Source organism: Anopheles darlingi, chromosome 2 (assembly GCF_943734745.1).
Source record: "Anopheles darlingi chromosome 2, idAnoDarlMG_H_01, whole genome shotgun sequence".
NCBI lineage: Eukaryota > Metazoa > Arthropoda > Insecta > Diptera > Culicidae > Anopheles > Anopheles darlingi.
This window is the reverse complement of record NC_064874.1, coordinates 44603341-44624402: the sequence shown is the minus strand read 5'-3', so window position 1 is coordinate 44624402 and position 21062 is coordinate 44603341. Positions and strand designations below refer to the sequence as shown.

The window sequence follows — 21062 nt, the reverse complement described above, 5'->3', positions numbered from 1 at the left end:
TGTTTGCAGTTGGCGCAATATGAAGCCAACCACCACCAAATATGGCCTAATTTGGTCGGCATTCTCGGTATGAGCCGCATGAGCAGGGACGACGGACGGACGGACGGACGACGGTTCTTCATCCCCCATTTCGAAGGTGCGAACGCATGAAATTGAATTTTCCACATGGTCGATCGTGGTCGTCGTCGTCGGTGGCTTGGTCGACGAATACAATGGCGACGTGAATGGGATTTTGGGTTTTTTGTGCCCCTTCCCCCTTCCTATCCTCTCTTCTCCCTGCTCCTACCATCGATTAGAAATGTTCGCTGAAATGTGAAAATCGTAAACGGGACCCCCACTTTCAGGCCTTTCGACGATGAGGGTTTTTGCCAATTCGCTTTTGGACCCGGTTAATCTGGATTCTGGCATGAGGTGGGGAAGGGGAATCCCACAAAAAAAGAAGAAGCCCCGGCTCCGCTTGACTGCAGATTGTATTAGAGGAAATTACTTTCCATTCCCGGTTTGTGAACGGTGCGCGTTATCATATCGCACTGGAGGTCTATTGGCGTCCGCGGTGCCTTTTGTCCCTATGAGTTGTCGCGTGGCAGCCGCCACCACCCCGGCAACCAGTAGCAGCAGCAGCAGCAGCGACAGTAGTAGTCGAGAGAAAAAGTTTTAATTTGTACTGCTCTGCTCGACGAAAGTGGCACTCGAAAGTCACCGAGAGGGAAAATTGTTCGCGCGCGCAGATTGGAAAAACGTTTTGTAACGCGAGGATGGCGCGAAGGGCTTTACCGATGCCTACATCTCCTCCTGCTCCTCTTGCTGCTGCTTGTTTACTATTAATATTTACTCCTCTACTACTACACTCTACTTGCTCCCTTCCCCTGTTTTTTGGAGTGTTTTCCATTCCCTAGAAGCTCCTTTTGCGGCGTAAAATTTGTCCTAAGAATCGTTCCAACGAACCGAACGAGGAAGTTGGTGAGTTCTGCATCTGCAGAAGTCGAAACCGGAAGCGATGTTGGGGAGTTGAATGGGCCTTCCATCACCATGGGAACCAGCGAAAATCTTAGTACCTTAGTGACCGACGCCGTTGCGACGATGGCGGGCGGAATGATGGATTGCGGTTTGGTCGCTCGCTCAGGGAACAAAAACAAATGTAAAATGATGTCACGGCGCAATCGGTGGTGTGTCTTCCATCATCCTACTACTCGACTTCCGCCATCGCACATTCACAAACTCTTGGTCGCGATGGATTGAGTTAAGCGGTTTGTTACGAGTCGGGTTTTTTTTGTCTTCTTCTCAACTTTGGTCGACGAATTTAACCATCAAATGCCATCATTTGCCTGCATTTTGGGTTGGGTTGAGTTGGGTGTGCGGGCGAACGGGTATCATAGCAATTCGGCATGTAACGCTTCGTTAATTCGAGGTAGAATGTACCAAAAAAAACACACACACACACACTAAGCTAGACAAACCAACTTTGGTGGCAAAGCCAAAAACCAACTACCGATGCCGTAAGAGCGACGCTTTCGCAGATATAATAAATAAAGCTAAGAGCAGATCTTAAAAGTGCTCAAAAGGAGAAGAAGAAGAAAAAGAAGAAGAATAGATAGAACAGAAGGAAAAAAGCGAATCCCCGGGCTGGTAAAGTACGGAACGAATATAAAGATGTTTCGTTGGCTGAGTGGCGCGCAAGAGCAGCGAGCCGGCAACATCTGTCAGAAAAGTTTCTGCTCGAGAGGGTATTTCGCTACACCCGCGGTTCTCACCCCACCGCCCTCCATGCTGCTGGTTCTCACCAGCATTAAATCATAATTCTCATCTCTATAAGCAGTCCCGCTTATTGGTGGCTTACATTGCAGGGCAGAGCAACGAGCGCCACCATTGCGCCTACCGTCACTTCCTGCGAGTGATTTTAGGCTTCCGCTGGCGCTGGCTGGCTGGCTGGCTAGCTGGCTAGGAGGGGCTGGTTATTTTCCGATTCCAGAACGGTCGCAAGAACGTACACGCCACGGTTGGCGATGCTGCCGGGTTACAGCCAGCCAGAGCTAATTTTGTGCCGCGAGAAGCTGGAGAGACAGTCAATTGGAATGCCTGGCCACTGCCGTTGCCGTTCGGTTAATGTTCTCATCCGCACTCCGGCTGTCGAAGGGTGTGTGTGTGTGTGTATCAGGCGCAGCTTTCCTAGCATGCCAGCCTCCGTGGGCGACGGTGGCGTAGATAATAATTATTAATTCCTTTGCCAGCTGCAGAGACAGCGTTCGGTCGCTTGGTCGCTTGGTAGCGCCAAAGCGCCGTTTAAGGGATGGATTTAGTAACGAGTTTTCGCGCTAACCCCCGCCCCGCGTTGGTGTAACTTATCACTTTTAGCCGCCGCAGTGTGCTTTTGGGGTTCATGTTGGGGCGATGTTTTCCGCCCGTTGCACGCCCGAAGGATGCACAGGCGATGCGATGGATCCGAGTCCGCGGCACCGCAACTGCGCGACAAGGAACAGCGTGTGTGTGTGTGTGTGTGTGCATTAGCCGTTGGCGGTGTCGGTGCATCGAGGGAGAATAAATTATTAAATCTGATTATTTATAATTGTATGATATTATTTATTAGCCCCCGGTATCGTGTGACTTGCTCAGATTTATTCCCGGGCACACCCTGCCCTCGGGGGAGGGACCGTAAACCGGTGCGCGCAGTGTACCGTCTGCCGCCTACCAAAGGGCGGATGTTTGCGTTCTCAGGGTGTGAAAACTGGTGGAAAATTTACCGGACCTCCCCCTCTCCTTAAGTGCCCTTCTCCCTTTGTAGCCATGCGATGCGCACGAATCTGCAGGAATCCTGCATGCCCTGGTACACGGACGCCCGTACAGTGTGTAAAGCAGGTTACGTAGAGCGAACTCTCGACGATGAGTACCTCGAGGCGATTATGTATTTCTCTTGCCAAGGGGGGTTGTTGGCGGTAGTGGTGGTGGTAAGAGGATAGGAGCTTTTGACGAAGCTCACATGGCTGTTGTGCCTTTGTGGAACCTGGATGGCTGGCTGGCTGGCTGGCTGGACAGTGTTGCAGCATCCATCTCGCATCAGCACTGCTCCAGTGCTCGCGTAGCATTAGCATTACGTCCTGGTTCATGTGCATCATGCTGTGTAACGGGGTTTCGGGATTCCCATGAATTTCCCGCAGTGGGCAAAACGCACAAACACACACAATAGGAGGGGGCGAGCTTTAGCAAAAGCGCTGACCAGCAGCACTCTCGGCATCTCGGTTTGCGTGTGCGTGTGCTGGCCAGCGGCGGGGCAATGATACCGAGGGGAGCGGTAGAGGGAAAATGTAAATGTGTAAAGCCACATTCATTGCCACAGTGGAGTGAAAATGCACATCAAATTGACGGTCCCGGGAATTCCGGATGAGGCTCAGAAAGGAGTTGCAGAGGGAAGAGGGGTGTAAGAGGGGAAGGTATGCGGGAGGTGGGCTGAAGCCGGCTATCGATTGATTTATTGTTGTTTGTTGCCGGTGAAAATGGTAGTTTGATCTGAAAATGAATATCATAAATCAGAGGTTTGATCGAAATACAAAAACGGGAGGGTGGTTCCTGGAGCCCCGGAGGGGCGGGGGAATGGTTTGGATTCGGAGGATCGTCCCCCATCAACCCCCTCTTTCCTACATACTCCCTCACCCCATGGGGTTTGAGTGGAAATGATGATTGTTTATTTGCGCAAAACGATCGGTGGATTGGTTATTTTGACGCCATTTTTCGTCGCGTACACATCACGGAGGAAGTAGTAGGAATGCGAATAGAACGAAATACACGCGTTGCATGCACCATTGCTTTTTAACGATTCACTGGAATGATGGTTTTGTAAGGTTACAATAGGAAAGCGTAATGGAGACCGCAACACATCCGGATGATGTGTACGTTTGAAGAATTTTGCCAACTATTGTTTTCAATAAGTTATCATATGCACATTCGACTAATCAGTTTTGATAATAAATTGGCTTTATAATATTGGCGATGCCGATAATAAGCTCGTGCTTTGGGAAATTCTCTACAAAATATGCCTCTCTAAGCTAAAACGTTTATCGAATCAACAGAGAAACAAACAGTAACTAAACAGATTACAAAAAAAAAGAAAACAAAGACCGAGCTTCCATTCTTTGAACAGTATCGTCACAACAACAACAACAAAAACCGGAAAAACCAACAACGACATAATAACAATGGAAGCAAAAGAGGAAGTTGGTACCGAAAGTTTCCAAACGGCGACCGTGTTTTGGATCGCGATCCCAAAAATTGGGAGAGGAAAAAAACCCGTTCGATTCGATATTGGACAGGAGGAGGGCCAGGAGAAGGATGACCGAATTCGGAGAAGGGGGCAAACTCGGCGAATTTTCTCGGGCCGAATGCAAGTGAAAAAGTTTTGCCAACGCCTCGCACCCATTCGCTTCCGCCGATAGCGAATCCCCGCGTCCCTTTCATAAAAAAAGGTGGAAAAGCCATAAATATTATCGGTTATAACTCATCCCCCCCGGGGTCCGGGGGGTGGGTTGTCATATTTTGCCCAATTTCGGTCGCTTTTCGGCATGCAGGCCCCTTGCTAGGTGCTACTACCACGGATACGATTTTGGAAAGGGCATTTGAAAAAGGGAGTAGACGAAAGGGCTAGGTCGATACTTTCGTCGCGATTCGCCGCTCCAGCGACAAGGGTCCGTCGGAATTACTCCAAAAGTTACTCGAACGGATCCTTGGCAAATGTTTTGGCATCTCACGGGGGAAGTAAAGAAGTTATTCCGAAGGTCGATGGTTCTAGGAGTGGGTAAGGGTTGATTGTTTGTAATTGTTTCCATGCGCGACAGTTGTTAATCATTTTCCTGCTGCCCAATCGCTTATCAGGTGACTCTTGGTAGTAGTGCTGCTATTGCTACTGCTGCAGTTGTTGCAATTCAAGCTCAAGTGTCATTCCCGCCTTTACCTATTAACAGCACAACGGGCGTGAAGTTTGTTAGCGTCGATTTGTGTGTGTGTGTGTCTCGAGGGCTGAAGCGAATCCCCTCGAGTCTCTCCGTCTGCAGATCCTTCGTCTTGACTTTACCCTTCGCCAGTTGTCAGCGATAGCTTAATCGAGAGAAGTATCTTCTGCTCCTTTTGTCGCAATAGGACTTGGGATAACAAAGCGCCGTAGGGCGAAGATAAGGCGAGCGGATAAGATTGACACCTGAAGCGCGGGGATACGTCGGTGGTCATTATCGTAAATGTTTATTCGCCCAAATTTCCCCTCCCCGCCTCCCCTCTGGCTGGAAGTTGGGCTATCCACTGTAAGAACTGAAAGAAACCAACTCGTAAAAGGTGAATTGAATGAATTCCTTTCGTCCTTCGTCCTTGGCCGAAAGGGACACTCTATCGTGGATCCCACGCACACCGAGGCACCCACGGAGCCAGCAAGTGATGTCACTGCCAGGTAAGGGCGATACGGTCGTCCCAGAGTCACACCTTCAAAGGTCCACACAGGGCCCTTTCCCCAAGGTACGGCTGATCTCAATCAGCATTTGGGTCCGGGCACCCCCGGCCGGCCGGCTCTTTCTTTGGTGTAGGCGGTGAGTAAGTCACGCCACGGTCACGGCCACGGCCACGGCCATGGCTACGGCTACGCACAAATGGACAGCATGGGCTGGGATTAATGTAATCGTAATAACAGTTACAATGATAATAAACCTCGTCACGCACCTCGAGGATGGCTTGGCGTGCGGTGTGTTGCGTTGGGGGGGGGGGGGGAAGGGCCAGCATCTGCCGCTAAATAGGAAGGCAACCCCCACCCTCGAACTGACACCGGAACGGTTTAAGCGGCTGATAAAGGTCGAGGATAACGTCTCGGATGTCCCGGCGCGGTGGACGCGGTAGCAGAAGTAGCAGCAGCAGCAGCAGCAGCGGCACCAACACCAACAACATCTACAACAACCACAGCACAACCCACCCGTGCCGATAATGATAATGATCATCGCTTGGAAATTATACCCGCAATTGGCGCGGAGTGGACTATTATTATAACCGCAGACTAACCGAGTGGAAGGCGAGGGTAGGAGGAGGGTAGCTCGTCCATGCCAACCCGCCCCATCCACCAGAAGCCCTGCCGCAGAAAGGGAAACCAGTGGTTTCTCTCCCACGAGGGACTTTCAGTGTACGGTCTCTCGGACTGTCAATCCCTACGTTATCGCCACTTGCCAGGGACAACCCGTTGGCCTGGATCACTCGCTGGTGTTCGGATGCGGGATGCGGGATGCGACAGACGAAGCTGAAGGTGTGTGATTTTTCACTTCATTTGAGACGTCTTTTTAATTTTCCAACTACGTTTACAGCACCGACCTACCGATGATCGGGTGTGGTCGGTGACATTTCATGCGTTCGTCGACAGAGAGAGCGAGAAAGAGAGAGAAACATACTGTGATTGAAAACTGGTTCGCAATCTGTAATTGTCGGTTGGTGGCAAAGGGGTTGAACCACTAACCGGCAGAAAAACCGCACAACACAACATGGCGTGAAAAGTGATTACTACTGAGGGGCCGAAGGGGCGAGTGCCAGCAGCAAGCGTGTGAACGACGAGCTAGCGGTTGTTATCGGTGTTTCCCCTGCCTGGTGCTCTGTGGCTCTTGTCTTTGGAATGCAGCGTTCACGATTGGAATGCAGCGTAGATTGGAAATATGAGGACCGTTCCTCCGTTGATGATTTGCGTCCCTTGTTCCTGTCCATCGAGATGCATCGAGGATGAACTCAATTGATGGTTAATTGCGAAATTGATATCCGGTCCGGTCAGGAACGTCCGCGGTCGTCGTCGTCATTGTCTTAATGTAAAAAGGCTCGCTCTTATGATAAGGGCACAGCATTGCATTTGTTTATCTGCTTTGCTAATTGAAGGCACAAGACGAACGAACGATGCCATCGGATAAGTTGTCATCGCTTTTGTCTGGTTCTTAGATTTCATTTGACTCTCCTAACGCCTGATAAGCTTTACTGTTCCTCGTGGGTCTCCTTGGTGCATTATAAAACGCTTTCTGAGAAGCAATTATCGATGAAATCTCGCACGGAAGTATTCTACAATGATAATGAGGGAGGAACAATGATGAACCCTTGAGATTATAACACTTTTTGATTGCTGATACGATGCGATGTAATGAATGAAGATTGGATTGCATTGGATCGTACTTTTCTATACTACGCTATGTAAGGTATTGATCCTCCGGTACTGTTATGAACGGTGTTATTGACCGGAAGACGGACATCAGCTCCATACGACCTGCCATAACCGATAGACTCCCTAGTGTGCGGTTCATCCGATGACAACAACACGACATGCTGACTGCTTCCTTTCCCCCAGCATCATCATAGAGCATATGAACACTGTTTGCTCATTGTTCAAACATTCCCTTTCATCTAGCTGACCACCTGCGGCGATCGATGAGTTCCGAGCCTTACATGACCGTCGATGGAGACGCCCGACAGACAACGAAAGCAATGAGGACCACATTAACCTCCCGGGAGTGTGTGTGTGTGTGTGCGTTTAATCTGATACACTCTGCCACTGTCTGGTCTTCTTGCTCTTTGAGCACTTACCACGCCGTTGCTGACTAATTGTATTGCCATCATCGATACTTAATCGCCGCTCCCCATGAGACGAGAAGATGCTCTGACAATCCGCACCCTCCCCTTCCCTTCCCTCCCGGGAGTGGCACGATTCCCTCACCAACCTGGTACCGATCGTTCATTAATGAACTGGTTTGACAGAAGTCATTTCTCGTCGTCGCACTTCCGTCCGTTGTACCGCGGTCGGTCTCTACTGCGGATGGCACCCACCGGACCGGACACCGGCCTACGGGTGCAATGACCGCCGATGGTACAGATCCAGAACGTTGTTGCAGCCTAACCAACGGTGCGCATCCCAAGATGTCCCGGCTAGATGACCATATTATGGGGCCGAGAGTGTTCTAGCATTGGCCGCTTCTTGGTCGCGGCCACCATCGAGACCATCAGGACCAGCGACCCTTAGAACCGCATCTGCTGCCGCTGCTGCTGCTGCATACTGTATCGTTATGAGCAATTGCATTTGCATAAAACCGCAATAAATATCAGTTTTAATTGCACTTCGAAGACATGACACGCCCGGTGCTGCAGTATCGGACGCATTCGCCGTTGTGCTTCAGCTCAGTCCCCGAGAATGCCGATAGGCGTTCCTCTTCCTCTTCCTCTTCTTCTTGCTCTTCCTCTGCTAGTTCGCTTGCTCGCTCGAGGAGAACTGGTGGTGGCGGCCCGATGAAGGGTCAGATCGATAGCATCGACCTCTCGAGCTTACGGCGTAGCATGGGCGGCGTAGCACCCGCTGTGACAACAAGTGATGGGCGTTGCCCGGCCCACCCCCAGGACAACCACCGAACGCACCGAACCGGCGTTCAGCTTGCATATTCGTGTTCGAAATTCGATCCTGAATCGGCCTAGCGTCGAGGCCTATATCGTGGCCTATGCGCGGTGTATGCTGGCGCCGAGGCCCGCCAACCAGAACCGAGCCGAGGACAAATATTATTTCGAGCATAAACATGATCATCAATCAAGCACCGGGCACGGGCGTACCCCACTGTGCGTTGCTTACCGGTGTTGGGTTTGGGTGGCCGCTAAGTAACCATTATTCCTCCGATGGCCTCCACTCCCCGCTCTGGTGGATCACCCTGCTCGTCGTCTGTTTTGGTTTCCATCGCGGAAAGCTCCACGGCGTGACGGCCTATTTTCCATTCGATGCCCGCCCGATGTGTGCGGTTTATTTATTTGCTTTTCTGCAAACGGGAGCGGGGGCAAGGGGAGCAGCGAGTCCAGCGGTTGGAAAATGTTTTCCATTTTATTTTTCATCTTCCAACGCAACGCTCTCGCTGGAAGCAGCAGCAGCAGCAGAAGCCGAAAACTCTGCAGAGTGCACCCAAAAAATCGGCTTCTAACGAAGCTTAGGCGAACCAATTTTGTCCACTGATCTGGCTGTCACAACCTCAGTTCGGTAGCCTCGATATTCATATGACTTTCGACCAGCAGCAGCAGCAGAGAGCGGGACAGAGTGTCATCAATCGTTTTGGGGTGCTCGATGTTAGGTTAATGGATAAGGGACTGCATCTGTGCGTGTCCGTGTGTACATATGTGAGTGCAGACGGCAAGATTGGAATCTAAAATGGATTCTGCAACAGAGATGCAATTTTCAATCGGTCAAAACCAATAGTCACTTTACCAGGATGGATTGAGTGGTAGGACTGTGCCGGATGGAATAGTTTTTAGAAGACACAGTGCAAAGGTCGGTTGATAGTATCAGTAGCACCGAACGGACAGCTCAACAGTGTTCGAGTGTGTCAGCTCAAGTGTAACAGACGCGTCATAGTGGCCCCTAATACTCGATCGAATTCGGAAAGTGAAGGAACACACACTGCCACTTGTTCTAAATGCTTTTCAAGCGATACGTTCCTCTTTGGAATGTTGCGTATAAAAATATCCGCTTTTAAAACGAACATTCTCGGATGCCAGGGGGGCCGTTTTTGGGACCATATTCTCCATTTGCTCGGGGGGGCTCGGGAATCCCTTTTCCCACTCTCGGGCACTGCCGACCGGCACTGGCTTATCACTTTCAGGTTCCGTGATGACCGTATATTGCGTCCATATATCGGTGCTGAGCCTCCGATGTATCGATGGCCTGTGACATTTTGCTGTGGGCACTCCAGTCCAACCGGTCGAGCGGTGAAATGAAGCGTAAATCCGTTGGCTACCACCGGTGCCGTGACCGGTCGTGCAATGACCGGTCAGGTCAGGTGGTGCTGGCTGTCAGGCTGCTGCCGCTTCACTCTCCGAGAGTCTTCCACATCGGGCACATATTTTAGCCATACTTTTGGACAGGTATTGTCCGTTGGCCTCGATACCGATGGCCGACCACCAGCGTGTGCATTTGACAGAACAATTGCCTTTTCGGATTTCGAACGAAATGATTACATTTTAGGTCACATTCTAAATTTTTGACAGTTCCATTACACGATTCATCATCTCTCGCCATCGTAAGGCAATCACATTGAAAACCGCTAACATGTAGCAGAAGCTCATGCTGATGTCGATGAGAGAATATTCTGAATTAAGTCTAGATCGGATTAAGATGATAAATACAGCGCGTTAACTAAAACATTTTGAGTCGATATATCTGCTTGCAAGAGAAAGTCCCCTTGTCCGGATTGTTATAATCAAAGCCAAAGTACGGTGATAATTTCTATTTTTTAACGTCTATACTATGAGATTTTAAGCCTAAAAATTAGCGAAATCATAGAGAACTGAAAGTTTGTCTGTTTTCAAAATTGAAAATGGATTTAGTTGAATGCAGCTGCTCTATCCATTTAATCACCTAAAAGGTTGATAGACGTAGCGAATTTGGATAATTCGACTTTTTTTACACGATAATTCTGCTGTTTTATCATCGTCCACAGCTAACACAACGGGTTCAAAACCGCAAGAAAAAGTGACAGCTGCAACTCTAGAATTAATCACGCTAATGTATTGCGTTCATAAAAGTCTGGACAAGGGGTTAAACCATTTTTACGAAAAGAATGAACTTAACAAATGAACTGGAGACAATTTTTGGTAGCAAATCTCGCGAAACGAAACAACGCAGCAACAAGTAGCTGCCGGTACTGCCAATCGCAATCAGATCAATATTAGTCATACCATTTGCTTCCGACGAAAGATCATTAAAAATTGATGGGCGCACTCCTTCCAAACTCTTCGTGAAAGTGCGAAAGAAAAAGAAATCCAAGCGAGGGATGGCACAGCAGCAGCAGCAGCAGCTGTCGTTCGCATATCGTTTATATCGTTTCGTCGCTTCTCTGCGCGCTGTCCACAGAAGAAGGGCTCCCAGGCAAGCGACACATAAACTGGCGCTGTGTTGCGTTGCTTTTCCACCACAAAGTTTCCCTCCAACCCCACCAAGTGCCCACCGTGGACACAGAGGCTCCCCCGTTCGGTGGAGGCCGGGCTTCCATTTGCTCATCCATTCTGCGCTCTTCACTGCCGCTATCTGATACCATCGATGGAGCATGTCTCATTTTCAACGCCTGTCGCATCAACCTGTGTCTTGGGCGATGCGAGCCGTTTTATCTTCCCTTTTTGTTTCTTGTTTCCCACTCCTCCCTTCGATCGCGCTTCCCTTCGAAGGGCGCTCTTCCTTGCCGTCATAGTGTTAAACGCGCGCGCAAGGCAGGGCGGGGACACAACGCCTCAAATGGGACGTGTCGGTTCAATCCGGGACCACGAGGACGCGAGGGGGGAAGGGTAAGAGGTGATAAATGGCGTACGGAATTGAGATGCGGTGTCGGCAGGTTGCTGAACTGTCGTTGCGATTATTTATGCTGTGGTGAAAACCCACCTACCATCACATCAGACAGGCGTGCAGGCCAACCAACCAGCCGGTCGGTTGGTTTGGCCGCCGCGGGCAGATTCGTTGGATGGCCTTGCTCAAGGTCGGGTGTCTTGGGTGTCGTGTGGTAGCCCAAGGTGTAAGCGTCGGAATGGTAATTGACATAACGGAGGTTTGCGTTCATTCCATTGTGTTTTGTCCTCTTTTGTGGGCGCCAGGGCGTACGCGTGCGATGCGCAGTGCATGCAGCATGCATTGTGTTTGGAAACTAGAATTTAGGTGATTGTTTCTGTGCGAGTATACACGCTATGCTGCTGATATATTTTTCTATGAAATTATACTTCTAAATAACGATTATGTTGATAAGAATTATAGCAGCATTTCAATTGCAATTGATAAATATTAGCCATTCATTATTGATGGTGAATTTACTTATCGACATGCATTCCGAAAGAATTGGACTAACGATCTCTATCAACTCGTATAAGCAACTAAGTAAGTAAGTAAGTATCTATCATTCCTTGCTATCTATTCGATTACATTACCTTGTGCTGTAGCTGCCACAGCCATCAGCAGTCCGACGGACCAGATGATCCGTTTACTTTCCGCCATCTTGCCGCTTCTGTGGACGCAGCGTAGCCCCGGCTGCGCTACGAAGTCGGCTGAGTGTCTGAAACGATAAACGGAAGATAATATAGTAGTGCTTCACGTTACACACGCACGCTCGATTCGCCGTTGCATTTATGATCGTTTACCGCGGTGGTGATGATCGGAATTTAATTATCTACGTTACATGATAATAAAATTAGCAATTTATCAACTCATCGGCCGCTCACGGCACGACACGGATGCCCGGGTATCCCTTAACCACATTGCCACGTAGCTTGGGAGTTAATAAAAAAAACGACACCACCCCAGGTGATGGATCGAAATTTACATCGGATGTGATTAACTAGATATGGAGAAGGGGGTGCACAGGGAATGCGCGGTGTTCACCAGCAACGTACAGCGAGTGTAAGCTAATTAAATACCATTTCGCTGACCGCTTCATCCTACTATCCCTTCCAGCGGTTATGGTGGTGGTCGCTAAATGAGAATCACTTCTTTTTGCTGACTGACGGAAACTCTCGTCTCCCCACAGGATACTTCGACTACAGGAAATTGAACGATTGCTCTAGCTACGGCATCTCCCCCTTCGATAAAGATGGTGTGCGCGCGCGTAGATTGAGTAACACAAGAGGCACCGGCAGCGATAAGAATGGCAGAAAGGAGCAAACACGAGGGAAAAAAAGTGGAAGAGTAGCGCAATCAGGAAGCTGCATTTAATTGCAGTGTTTGCTCGCTCAGGAGCATCACGGAGTGAAGCGTCGAGACCATTTCCTTCCCGGAGCGTAGCGCGCCCAGCAATCCTGGTCCTGGTCGCAGCTTCGCTGCATACTGCAAAAAAGGATGCCCGGCCAGGATCGCGCTCACCATCAGTATCTCTAATAGGAAGTGGTCAAGAGCGAAAATTAATAGCATCATGATCCTGACGCTCCTACGCTACGCACGCTCCTTCCACAGGAGCTTCCATTCCAGCAAACCAAGCGATGGGAAGTGGTTTGAAGGGATGGAGGAAAAAAAGAAATATAAATTAGAAGCAATTATTTTTTATGATTACAGCGCAAAATTACCATCTTTCTCGTTAATAATGTACCAGCAGCGAGCGATATGGAAAGGGGAATGTTGGTTGGGTTGGTGAGTTTTTGGGTTGGAAACAGGAGAGACGGCTGGCGTCCTGTTTTTTTTTGTGCACCCGTTTCTGAATGTTGTAGTCGCACGGTGATGATGCTCTGTCTGGTGATCTCTCGGTGGTTTGGGGCGAAAACAACGCAGCAAAAAAAAATGGCTACCGATGGGATTTATTGGATAAAAAATCAGAATGAAACCGGAAGACGGGACCGTTGAAATACGATCCAAAAGCTGCAGCATTCCTGCACCGTTCTCTTGCCGGCTCTTGCACGGAAACGGAACGAAACGGAGAGTTAATTAATAAAATCGCGATAACTTCCTAGCGCGCCGGCATCCCAAACCCTTCTCTCACTGTGCCGGTGGTGTGTATCTTATTACGCAAAACGCCACGGTCGCGGGCGCCATGCTTCTGCACCAATTAAAAACAAATTCCCGTTCCAGCTTCTGAATCCGCTCCGGAAAGATGACGGACTGGCCACGGTCCACGGAGTCTGCCTATACTTTCTACCACTGTCAGTGCAATTGCGTCTCTACGTGGCTGCGCTTTCCACTCTCTCAAGGACACTCGTTTCGTTTGACAGATGATAATTTTCTTGTGAACCGTCATATTAATCTTGTCCCCTCGTTGCGCTGCTGTTGTATTTCTTATTCAGTTGGGCGTTTGGACGTTAGCATGGGGTGCATTGATAAGAAACTGAACAAAAAGGAAACAAAAAAAAGGGGGATAAATAAAACCAACAATCCCGGGTATCTTATGGCTGGGACGATAGAAAAGGGAGCAACACACACCCAATCCGAAACCCAAAACAAAAACAGAAAAGGGCGAAAGCGTAGCAGTTGTCTCATGCACTTAATTTATTTTCACCCCGTCATCATCCTAGATGTTATCCGATCCTGAATCCCTGGCTCGGTGGAAAATGATAGAGACGTCCAAAACTGGAAGCCAGCAATTTGTCCAACACGGTCTCGTCTCCGTTGATTTGCCGCTGCCTGGCCTGCTGATGATGCTGACTCCAGAGCAGCAGCAGCAGCCGTGCACTAGTGCTACTAGCAGAATATCATAAATTGCACAACCGCGAATGGTTCTTTTCACGGTGGTGGATGGATACCGGTTGCATTGACGAGCACCGAGCACCACAGTTCAGCTTATGGTGCTCGTAATGTGCCCCGCAAGTCACGGAGATTTTGTTGCAAACCGTTTATTGATTATGGTATTTATTAGCAGCGATACGGGAATGTTGTGGGATTCGCTGAACCCTACGAATTCCGCGGTGTTGTGTGTGCGTGTGACGATCGTTTTAGTCCTTCCATGAGAAGGATTCACCGATTGAAGCGGAATAGCCGAAAGCTTTATCGTCGGAGAATTATAGTCGAGAGCAGTGCTTTTTATGGGGTTTCCCTTTACAAATTCCCGCTGTAATTTATCCATTTCATAACGCTCCGCCGCTGTGACTATTACTGATTAGAGAGCCAACGATCGGTGAATCGTCGAAGGTTTTCGCATCTTTATCGCATTTTTTTATTGCGTTCGTTAATTTTGTGTGGTGATTGTTTCGTAAAAACGTGTCGGCGATTCTTTGAGTGGAGCAAGTTCATGAGCGTGTTAGATGTGCAATTTATGGGTGCAGGAAAACGGGAAAAATCATAAAAAGGAGTGGAGCGCACCTAAAACTATATTCCAGCAAATATTTGATAAAAAAGTAGCGACTTGAAAGAAACTGGTCGCAATTTAATAATAAGTTTAAAATTTTTAAATAAAATAGAAACAACCAACACTTTTACAGATTTAAAAAGTTTAAAGAAAAATGATTGGGAACCAACTCAAGAGAACACCTGTTAAAGCTTATCATGTATAACAAAGCACAACTATTTTTACATCTCAAATGATCGAGCGCGAAGCTTCAGCTTAGTTTATGCAAAAAGGGCATTTTTGTAAAGACGCTTCCCTGGAGCAAATACCATTACGGTGTTTTCCTATAGTTTCCTCAAATTACGCCCTTATTTAATCTTAAAATATCTTATTGTTATAAAACGTGAAGTCAAGAAAAATGAAAACAAAAAAGTCAATAAAAACAAAAACAATCCTTTTTCTCGCTCAAATTAATATAAGTCGCCTCAACCCCTTTAGCTAATCAAAATTAAGCCATTGCAATGGCGAGGACAAAACTAGAATGTGTAATGAATTCAATTATCGTCGTGGGCTAAGCCTTTGCTATTTCATGTTCAGATGTAGTATGGCAAAAGCGATCGCATCCGCCGTACCCGCAGCTTATGATTCAATCATTCCACTAAATGCACCGTTTCCTGTACGCCGTAGTGCTACCAATCACGGACATTACACCCTCCAGAGACCTAACCATGACCCATCATCACCCAGCAGTAGGACCGATTCAAGCAACGGAACAACCTATCATCCCTAACAACCCGATATTAGCATAACATTAGCCAGAATAACGCGCTAATGTCTGTTTTCATCGCTAATTGTAGCTGATCGGTAGCTGTCCCCTGCATGGCATGACAAACGGCCTCGGCCCGGCCGTTATCTCCGCACCTTGCTGTCTGCCCTTCGCCGCTGCTATGCTTTGCTTGATTGATCGATTGTGGAATGTAAAAATTTGTAACGTGCCATGTTTCCACGATAATGTTTGCCATCCCAGTAGCCCAAGATTACTTCATTTCGTACGGGTACGAGCGGGTGGGTGCGAGAGGTGGCCGCCGGCAAACTTGTTTACTCTTCCAGCGAATCGTCTGGACAACGGACGGCTACTGACAGTGGCGCTGGCAGAGTAGCAATCGGACTGCTGCTGCCACCGCTGCCACAGTAGCTGCTGTGATTCGCAGACATAACGATGGGACGATCGGCAAAAGCTAGTTTTCATCTGTCGTTCCTTGTTCCTCTGTCCATAGCGGAAGGTGTGGTATGGGGGATGGCAAAGGGAATAAGAATTACCTAGTATAACGAGTCGTCTTGGTCTTGGTCGTCTTGGTCCAGCTATCCCACCAGGGACTGCTTTTGATTGCGGCCCGGTTCGTCGGCAAACGGCCATGGCATCGGGGGGTCCGGGATCGAGGATCGGTTGCGGCTGCACGCGTCTTGGAAATTCCTTTCCTTCCGTGCACAGGGGTGATGGTGGGATGCTGGACGCTAGAGACCGGAGTCCGACCCGCCGTAGGTCATTCAACTCTCGGCCACCTTCACGTTGCACAATTGAAATTAAAAGTAACGAGCAAACACACCCCGCGTCCAGACGAACCTGTTATTGCGATCCAATCGCAGACACTACCCCCACCGAGGGGGGAGGCTGGCGAGCTAGACTCGCTGGTCAGTCGCTGCCTGTTACATAAGTAGCCAGAGACCAGACCGAGACGACCGAGACATGACGTGGAAATCGTGGCTTAAATCATGCAACAACATTCTCTCATCACACTCCCAGCCACGCAGGGACTGCGCGTGCTTGGTATTGGTCGGTACGGGCTGGACCACCTACTCCACTTGTGCGGTGACCACAAGAGACAAGAAGCGTCCCGTGGCCGTGGCCGTGGCGTAGGTTGAAGTGAGTGACCGTGGCCCGTTGTACTCCTACTTGCAGTCAGCCCCACCCGCCTATTCGCAACCGGCTTGACTTCAGGTTCATGCTGCTAAGGAGCATCTCATCAGACTGCTGCTGCTGCTACTTCCATGTAACTGTATGGGCGACTCGCCGTAACCGGATTTCGATTAATTTATTCATGATGCTGTCCACAGTTCGGTCGCTTGTGGGGCTCCCGATTGGTTTCGTTTTGACGTTTGCCTGACAGCCAACGTCGCCCTGTGCTATGCACCATCTACACACACGTGCGCGTCCCTTTACGCGAAAACAAACAATCTGCGGTCAGCGGAGTAGCGCTACTCGCGCGAGCACTATCATGGTGGTCCTATAGTCCGCGGTGCATACCGGCGTGCAACGGTACCGAGGGCTACCCGCTATGTGCACGAGTCTCTATCTCTAGCATAGGTACAGAAACGGTTGGTACCATTGGTGCAATCAGTGTCCGTGTGCCGTTGGCCCCCTGGCGAGATAATGTGTCTGTGTGCCAAGGGCTGCATGCTTCAATCAAATATGCGCTAATTAAAATTGGAAGATGAGCTACGGATGGCGAGAATGGCAAAGGGGTGGATCGACTCCCGACTTGGACCGAACCGACCGCCAATCAATTAGGTAAAGGGAATGCGTTCGAATGAGATGCTTCTTCTCCCGGGAGGTCATCGTGTTCCTTAACGCTTCTCATCTAGAACGCGATTTCGATAACGTGAACCGTGAAGGGAAAGCATCGCGTATTGGACCATCTTTATCCCATAAAATTCTCCAGCTCGATTTCTACGAGAACTTGAAGCGGTCCTCTTAAGGGGGGGCTTCGGTATTTTATTTTAATTCTTCGCATTTACTTTTTATAATTTTATATGACTGCTTATCCTTTCAAGAGTATTGTGTAAAGTTTTGGGATCAATCGAAGCAAAACTGACAAAGATATTGATTTTTGAAAAACAGAGTTTCATACAAGGCTTAACGCATCTCTCGACTTTGAATCACGTTTTCCAAAACCTGCGTTTTCAAAGACGGTGCCCATCGTAGCATAAAAACTACTGGTCCGATCGATTTGAAATTTTGAAAATATAATCTGTACACTATTTGCCAGGTAGCCCCGTCAAGTTTTTGTTAAAATTGTTGATACTTTTTTTTTGATAATTCTTTTAATTATTTAAAACTCGTTTTTTGAGGCAACATCGAAAAAAGTAACACTTTTTCAACTTTAAAAATCTGCCAAAAATCGAAAAATAGGAAATTTAACAAAAACTCAACGGGGCTACCTGGATAAACTTATAACCTAACAAAAAAATACCCATTTGTATGTTTCAAATGACCCAGCACGTAGCTACGATGGGCACCGCAAAAAGTACATTTTTGCAAAATTGCCTTTCTCGATTGGATGCCATGAACGTAGTTTTGATCAAATCTTCCCCAAAATAGAACCAAATATTCTTGAAAAGTTGTAGTTTAATTTGACATACACTTGTAAAAATTAAGTTGAATGGTTTCTGCACTAAAAATCGTCAAAAATAAGGCTTTTTTGAACCCGAAATAACCAAAGCCCCCCCTAAATCCTCCCGTTGGTGGTCCTTATCGCCCCCGGGGGGGAATGGGTTTTGAATGAACTGTGCTGGCATTAAATTAGGCGCGCCCGCGATGAATTTTCCCCCCAAATAAACAACGTGTAGAGCAGCAGACCGCATTACAACGGTAGCGACACATTCCACATGCCACAGACTCTCTGTCGGCCTATTGTTTGCGCTTTATCCTGGCCATCATCTGCACCCTACATCCCGATCCGGTTGCTTCAAGGCTTCAGGCAAAATGCCAAACCGTTTCTCATCGAATCAACGATTCGGAAGGTGCGCCGGAACCCCAGGACCAACAAAAGCGCCAAGCACGCGGTGGCGGCGACCAACCAGATGATAAGGAAGGAAGTTGGCGCGCTTAGACCAAACCACAGCCACCGCCCCACGATACAGCTAATTTATTTTTATTGCTTTCTCCGGGCGTCGCGTCTTTGGCTGGGCGCTTGGAGGGACCACCTGGTCCACCCGGGACACGGATTGGGCGTGAGCCGTTTCGGGTGAAGTACTGCGCACCAATGGAGCGTGACCTTTTTAGGAGCGTGGAGCGTGCAGACTAAAGTCTACCATCGGCATCGAATATTACGAGAATAGTCGTCGGCTCGTGTGTGCGTGAAGGCCATGAGGCATGAGGCTCAAGTTAAGACTTTTCTTTTCCTTTCAAATTGACTCAACGCTTCGTTGCATTCTTCATCTGGCGAAAAGATAAAGCAAATGCCAGGCAAAATGGAAATTAAGAAGGAATAAGTGTCCGCCCATTTGAAGGTGACAGGTTCGGTGCAATCAGTCTGGACGGTCAGGCGAAGCATCAGGAATCCTATAATGAGACTCTTGCTCTCTCTCTCTCTCTGGATGGGTCATGATGTGCCATCATCATGATGCAATCTATGACAGTGACAGATATCATCGGGCGCTAGATGAGATTGAAATCGATTTTTCTTTACCACCCACTACTCGGTCGCTCGCTCGCTCGTCTGTTCGGTGGACGAAGATTGACGCCTGGTCTGGCCAGAACTGGACTGGACTGGCCCGGGAGATACGAACTTAATTTCACTGATCATAAATTTTATTTCCCTCGGCAGCAGCGCTGAACTGTGCGACAATGGTTCGTTTCGGTTCGGTCAAGATTTTCTTCAAGAGTTGTTCCTTTGAGTTTGTTTTGGTTTTCACTCGAAACCACCGGGACGGGAAGCCAAACGGAGGCAACTTACATGCTTAAACATCAATACCCCGGGACTTCTTCGTCCAAATTGCATCCACTTCCAGTAGCCTCTCGAAACCAATTGCATTCCTCACGCCCGAGAATTGAGCACTGGAACATTGGTACGCGCATTCCCGAGCTTGCCCATTGCCATTTGTGATTGCGAATTTACGCCCGAGCGGTGTTAACGGACCGTGGCGAAAAACATGCTCTTAATGAGCGACTCCCATTAGACATCCTTCGGCGCGCGGCGGCGACGACGACGACGACGACGAAGGAGTCGAGCCATTGCGCATCGATCCTGTCCCTCCTTTCCTCTGTTTTACGGCAAACGATGACGGGCCGGAGCCAATCTATGGAATGGACTCTTTACGAGCGGCAAGCCCGGCTCGAGTATGATATGGAGTCCGGATGCTGTAGTGCCCAATGCTAGTGCTACGACATCGTCACACACACACACACACACACACGCGCACGCACGCACACGCTCGCCGGCCGACGCTGTTCTATTGAGCGTGAATGATGGGTCTTGGGCCGGTTAAAAGGGAATGATTGATAATGATTGTTGAACCGGTTACGGGGCGGAGGGGAGGGAGGGGTGCCGAGATGGCACGTCGATGCCGATTCCATTTGACCTGCGTCGAATGACCTCGCGTGTCCTTCGGTGTGGTGATGGTGTCTCTTTTTATTAGAGTCGCTACCCCCACACACACTGAGACGGATGTACCTTTGCTGATGCTTAATGATATCATAGCATCCGATTTCATCCGTGGCGGCGAACTGGCTTATGGCGCCCGATCGTCGTACGGATGATGGCTTTAATTGAAATCGAGATCGTCGTCGTGGTCGCCGTCGTCGGATTGGTCACTTTGGGCAGATCATAAAAAACATCGCGATTTGTGGCTCATCCTTAATTAGGGGAGAAGATGCGATGAAGGGGGAGACCATGAAAGTGGCGTTCCTCTTGAATCGATGCGTTCTTGGAACGCGATGGCCAACGTGTGTCGCGGAGAGGCTTTTGTTCCTTTTTTTTTTAATTAATTGCATTTAATAAAAAGAACAAACATTTAACATAATGTGTTCGAAACAAAAGAAAAAAAAACAAATACAAAAAGGAAACCGGGAATCCGGCCTCTAGCTCAACGGAATGCTCCGAGTCCGATTGAGCAGAAACACGCGAATCAGATCCCTTTCCGGAGACCCTGACAAAGGGCCCAAAAAAAACGGTAATCATTAATGTACAAGTTATGGTAGAATACAGATTCCATCGCGTGCTGAGCCAACGCTGAGCGAGTGCGAGCAGTTTGACCTCTGCTAACTGCACTGACCCCTGTCCAGAGGGGAACATGACTCAACCTCCACAAATAATCAGATTGTGTCAGTCCTAATTGATCACCTTCGTGCTTCCCTTTTTTCCGTGAGGTGTACATCATTAAAACAAAGAAAGAAAATCATGATAATCAGCGATAATGGCGAGTCCGACGATGGATGGTGGAAAATTAATAAAAATATTTCCAATTTCCTCTGGTGCGTAATTTGTCGACATTCGCCACGTCGACTTTAAACATATACCCTCACACACACGCGCGCGCATC

At 48.7% G+C, this 21062-nt stretch overlaps 1 protein-coding gene across 3 annotated transcripts in view; it reads right to left on the bottom strand.

Annotated features, from left to right (window-relative positions):
• Positions 1–21062, bottom strand: part of LOC125949235 (mucin-22-like) — a 60842-nt gene that overhangs the window by 12183 nt on the left and 27597 nt on the right. For all 3 annotated transcript variants that reach the window (XM_049676062.1, XM_049676063.1, XM_049676064.1), the window contains exon 2: positions 11926–12050. In XM_049676062.1, the coding sequence (XP_049532019.1) occupies positions 11926–11992 (67 nt within the window). In that variant the 5' untranslated portion in view covers positions 11993–12050. The remainder of the gene's footprint in view (positions 1–11925; positions 12051–21062) is intronic.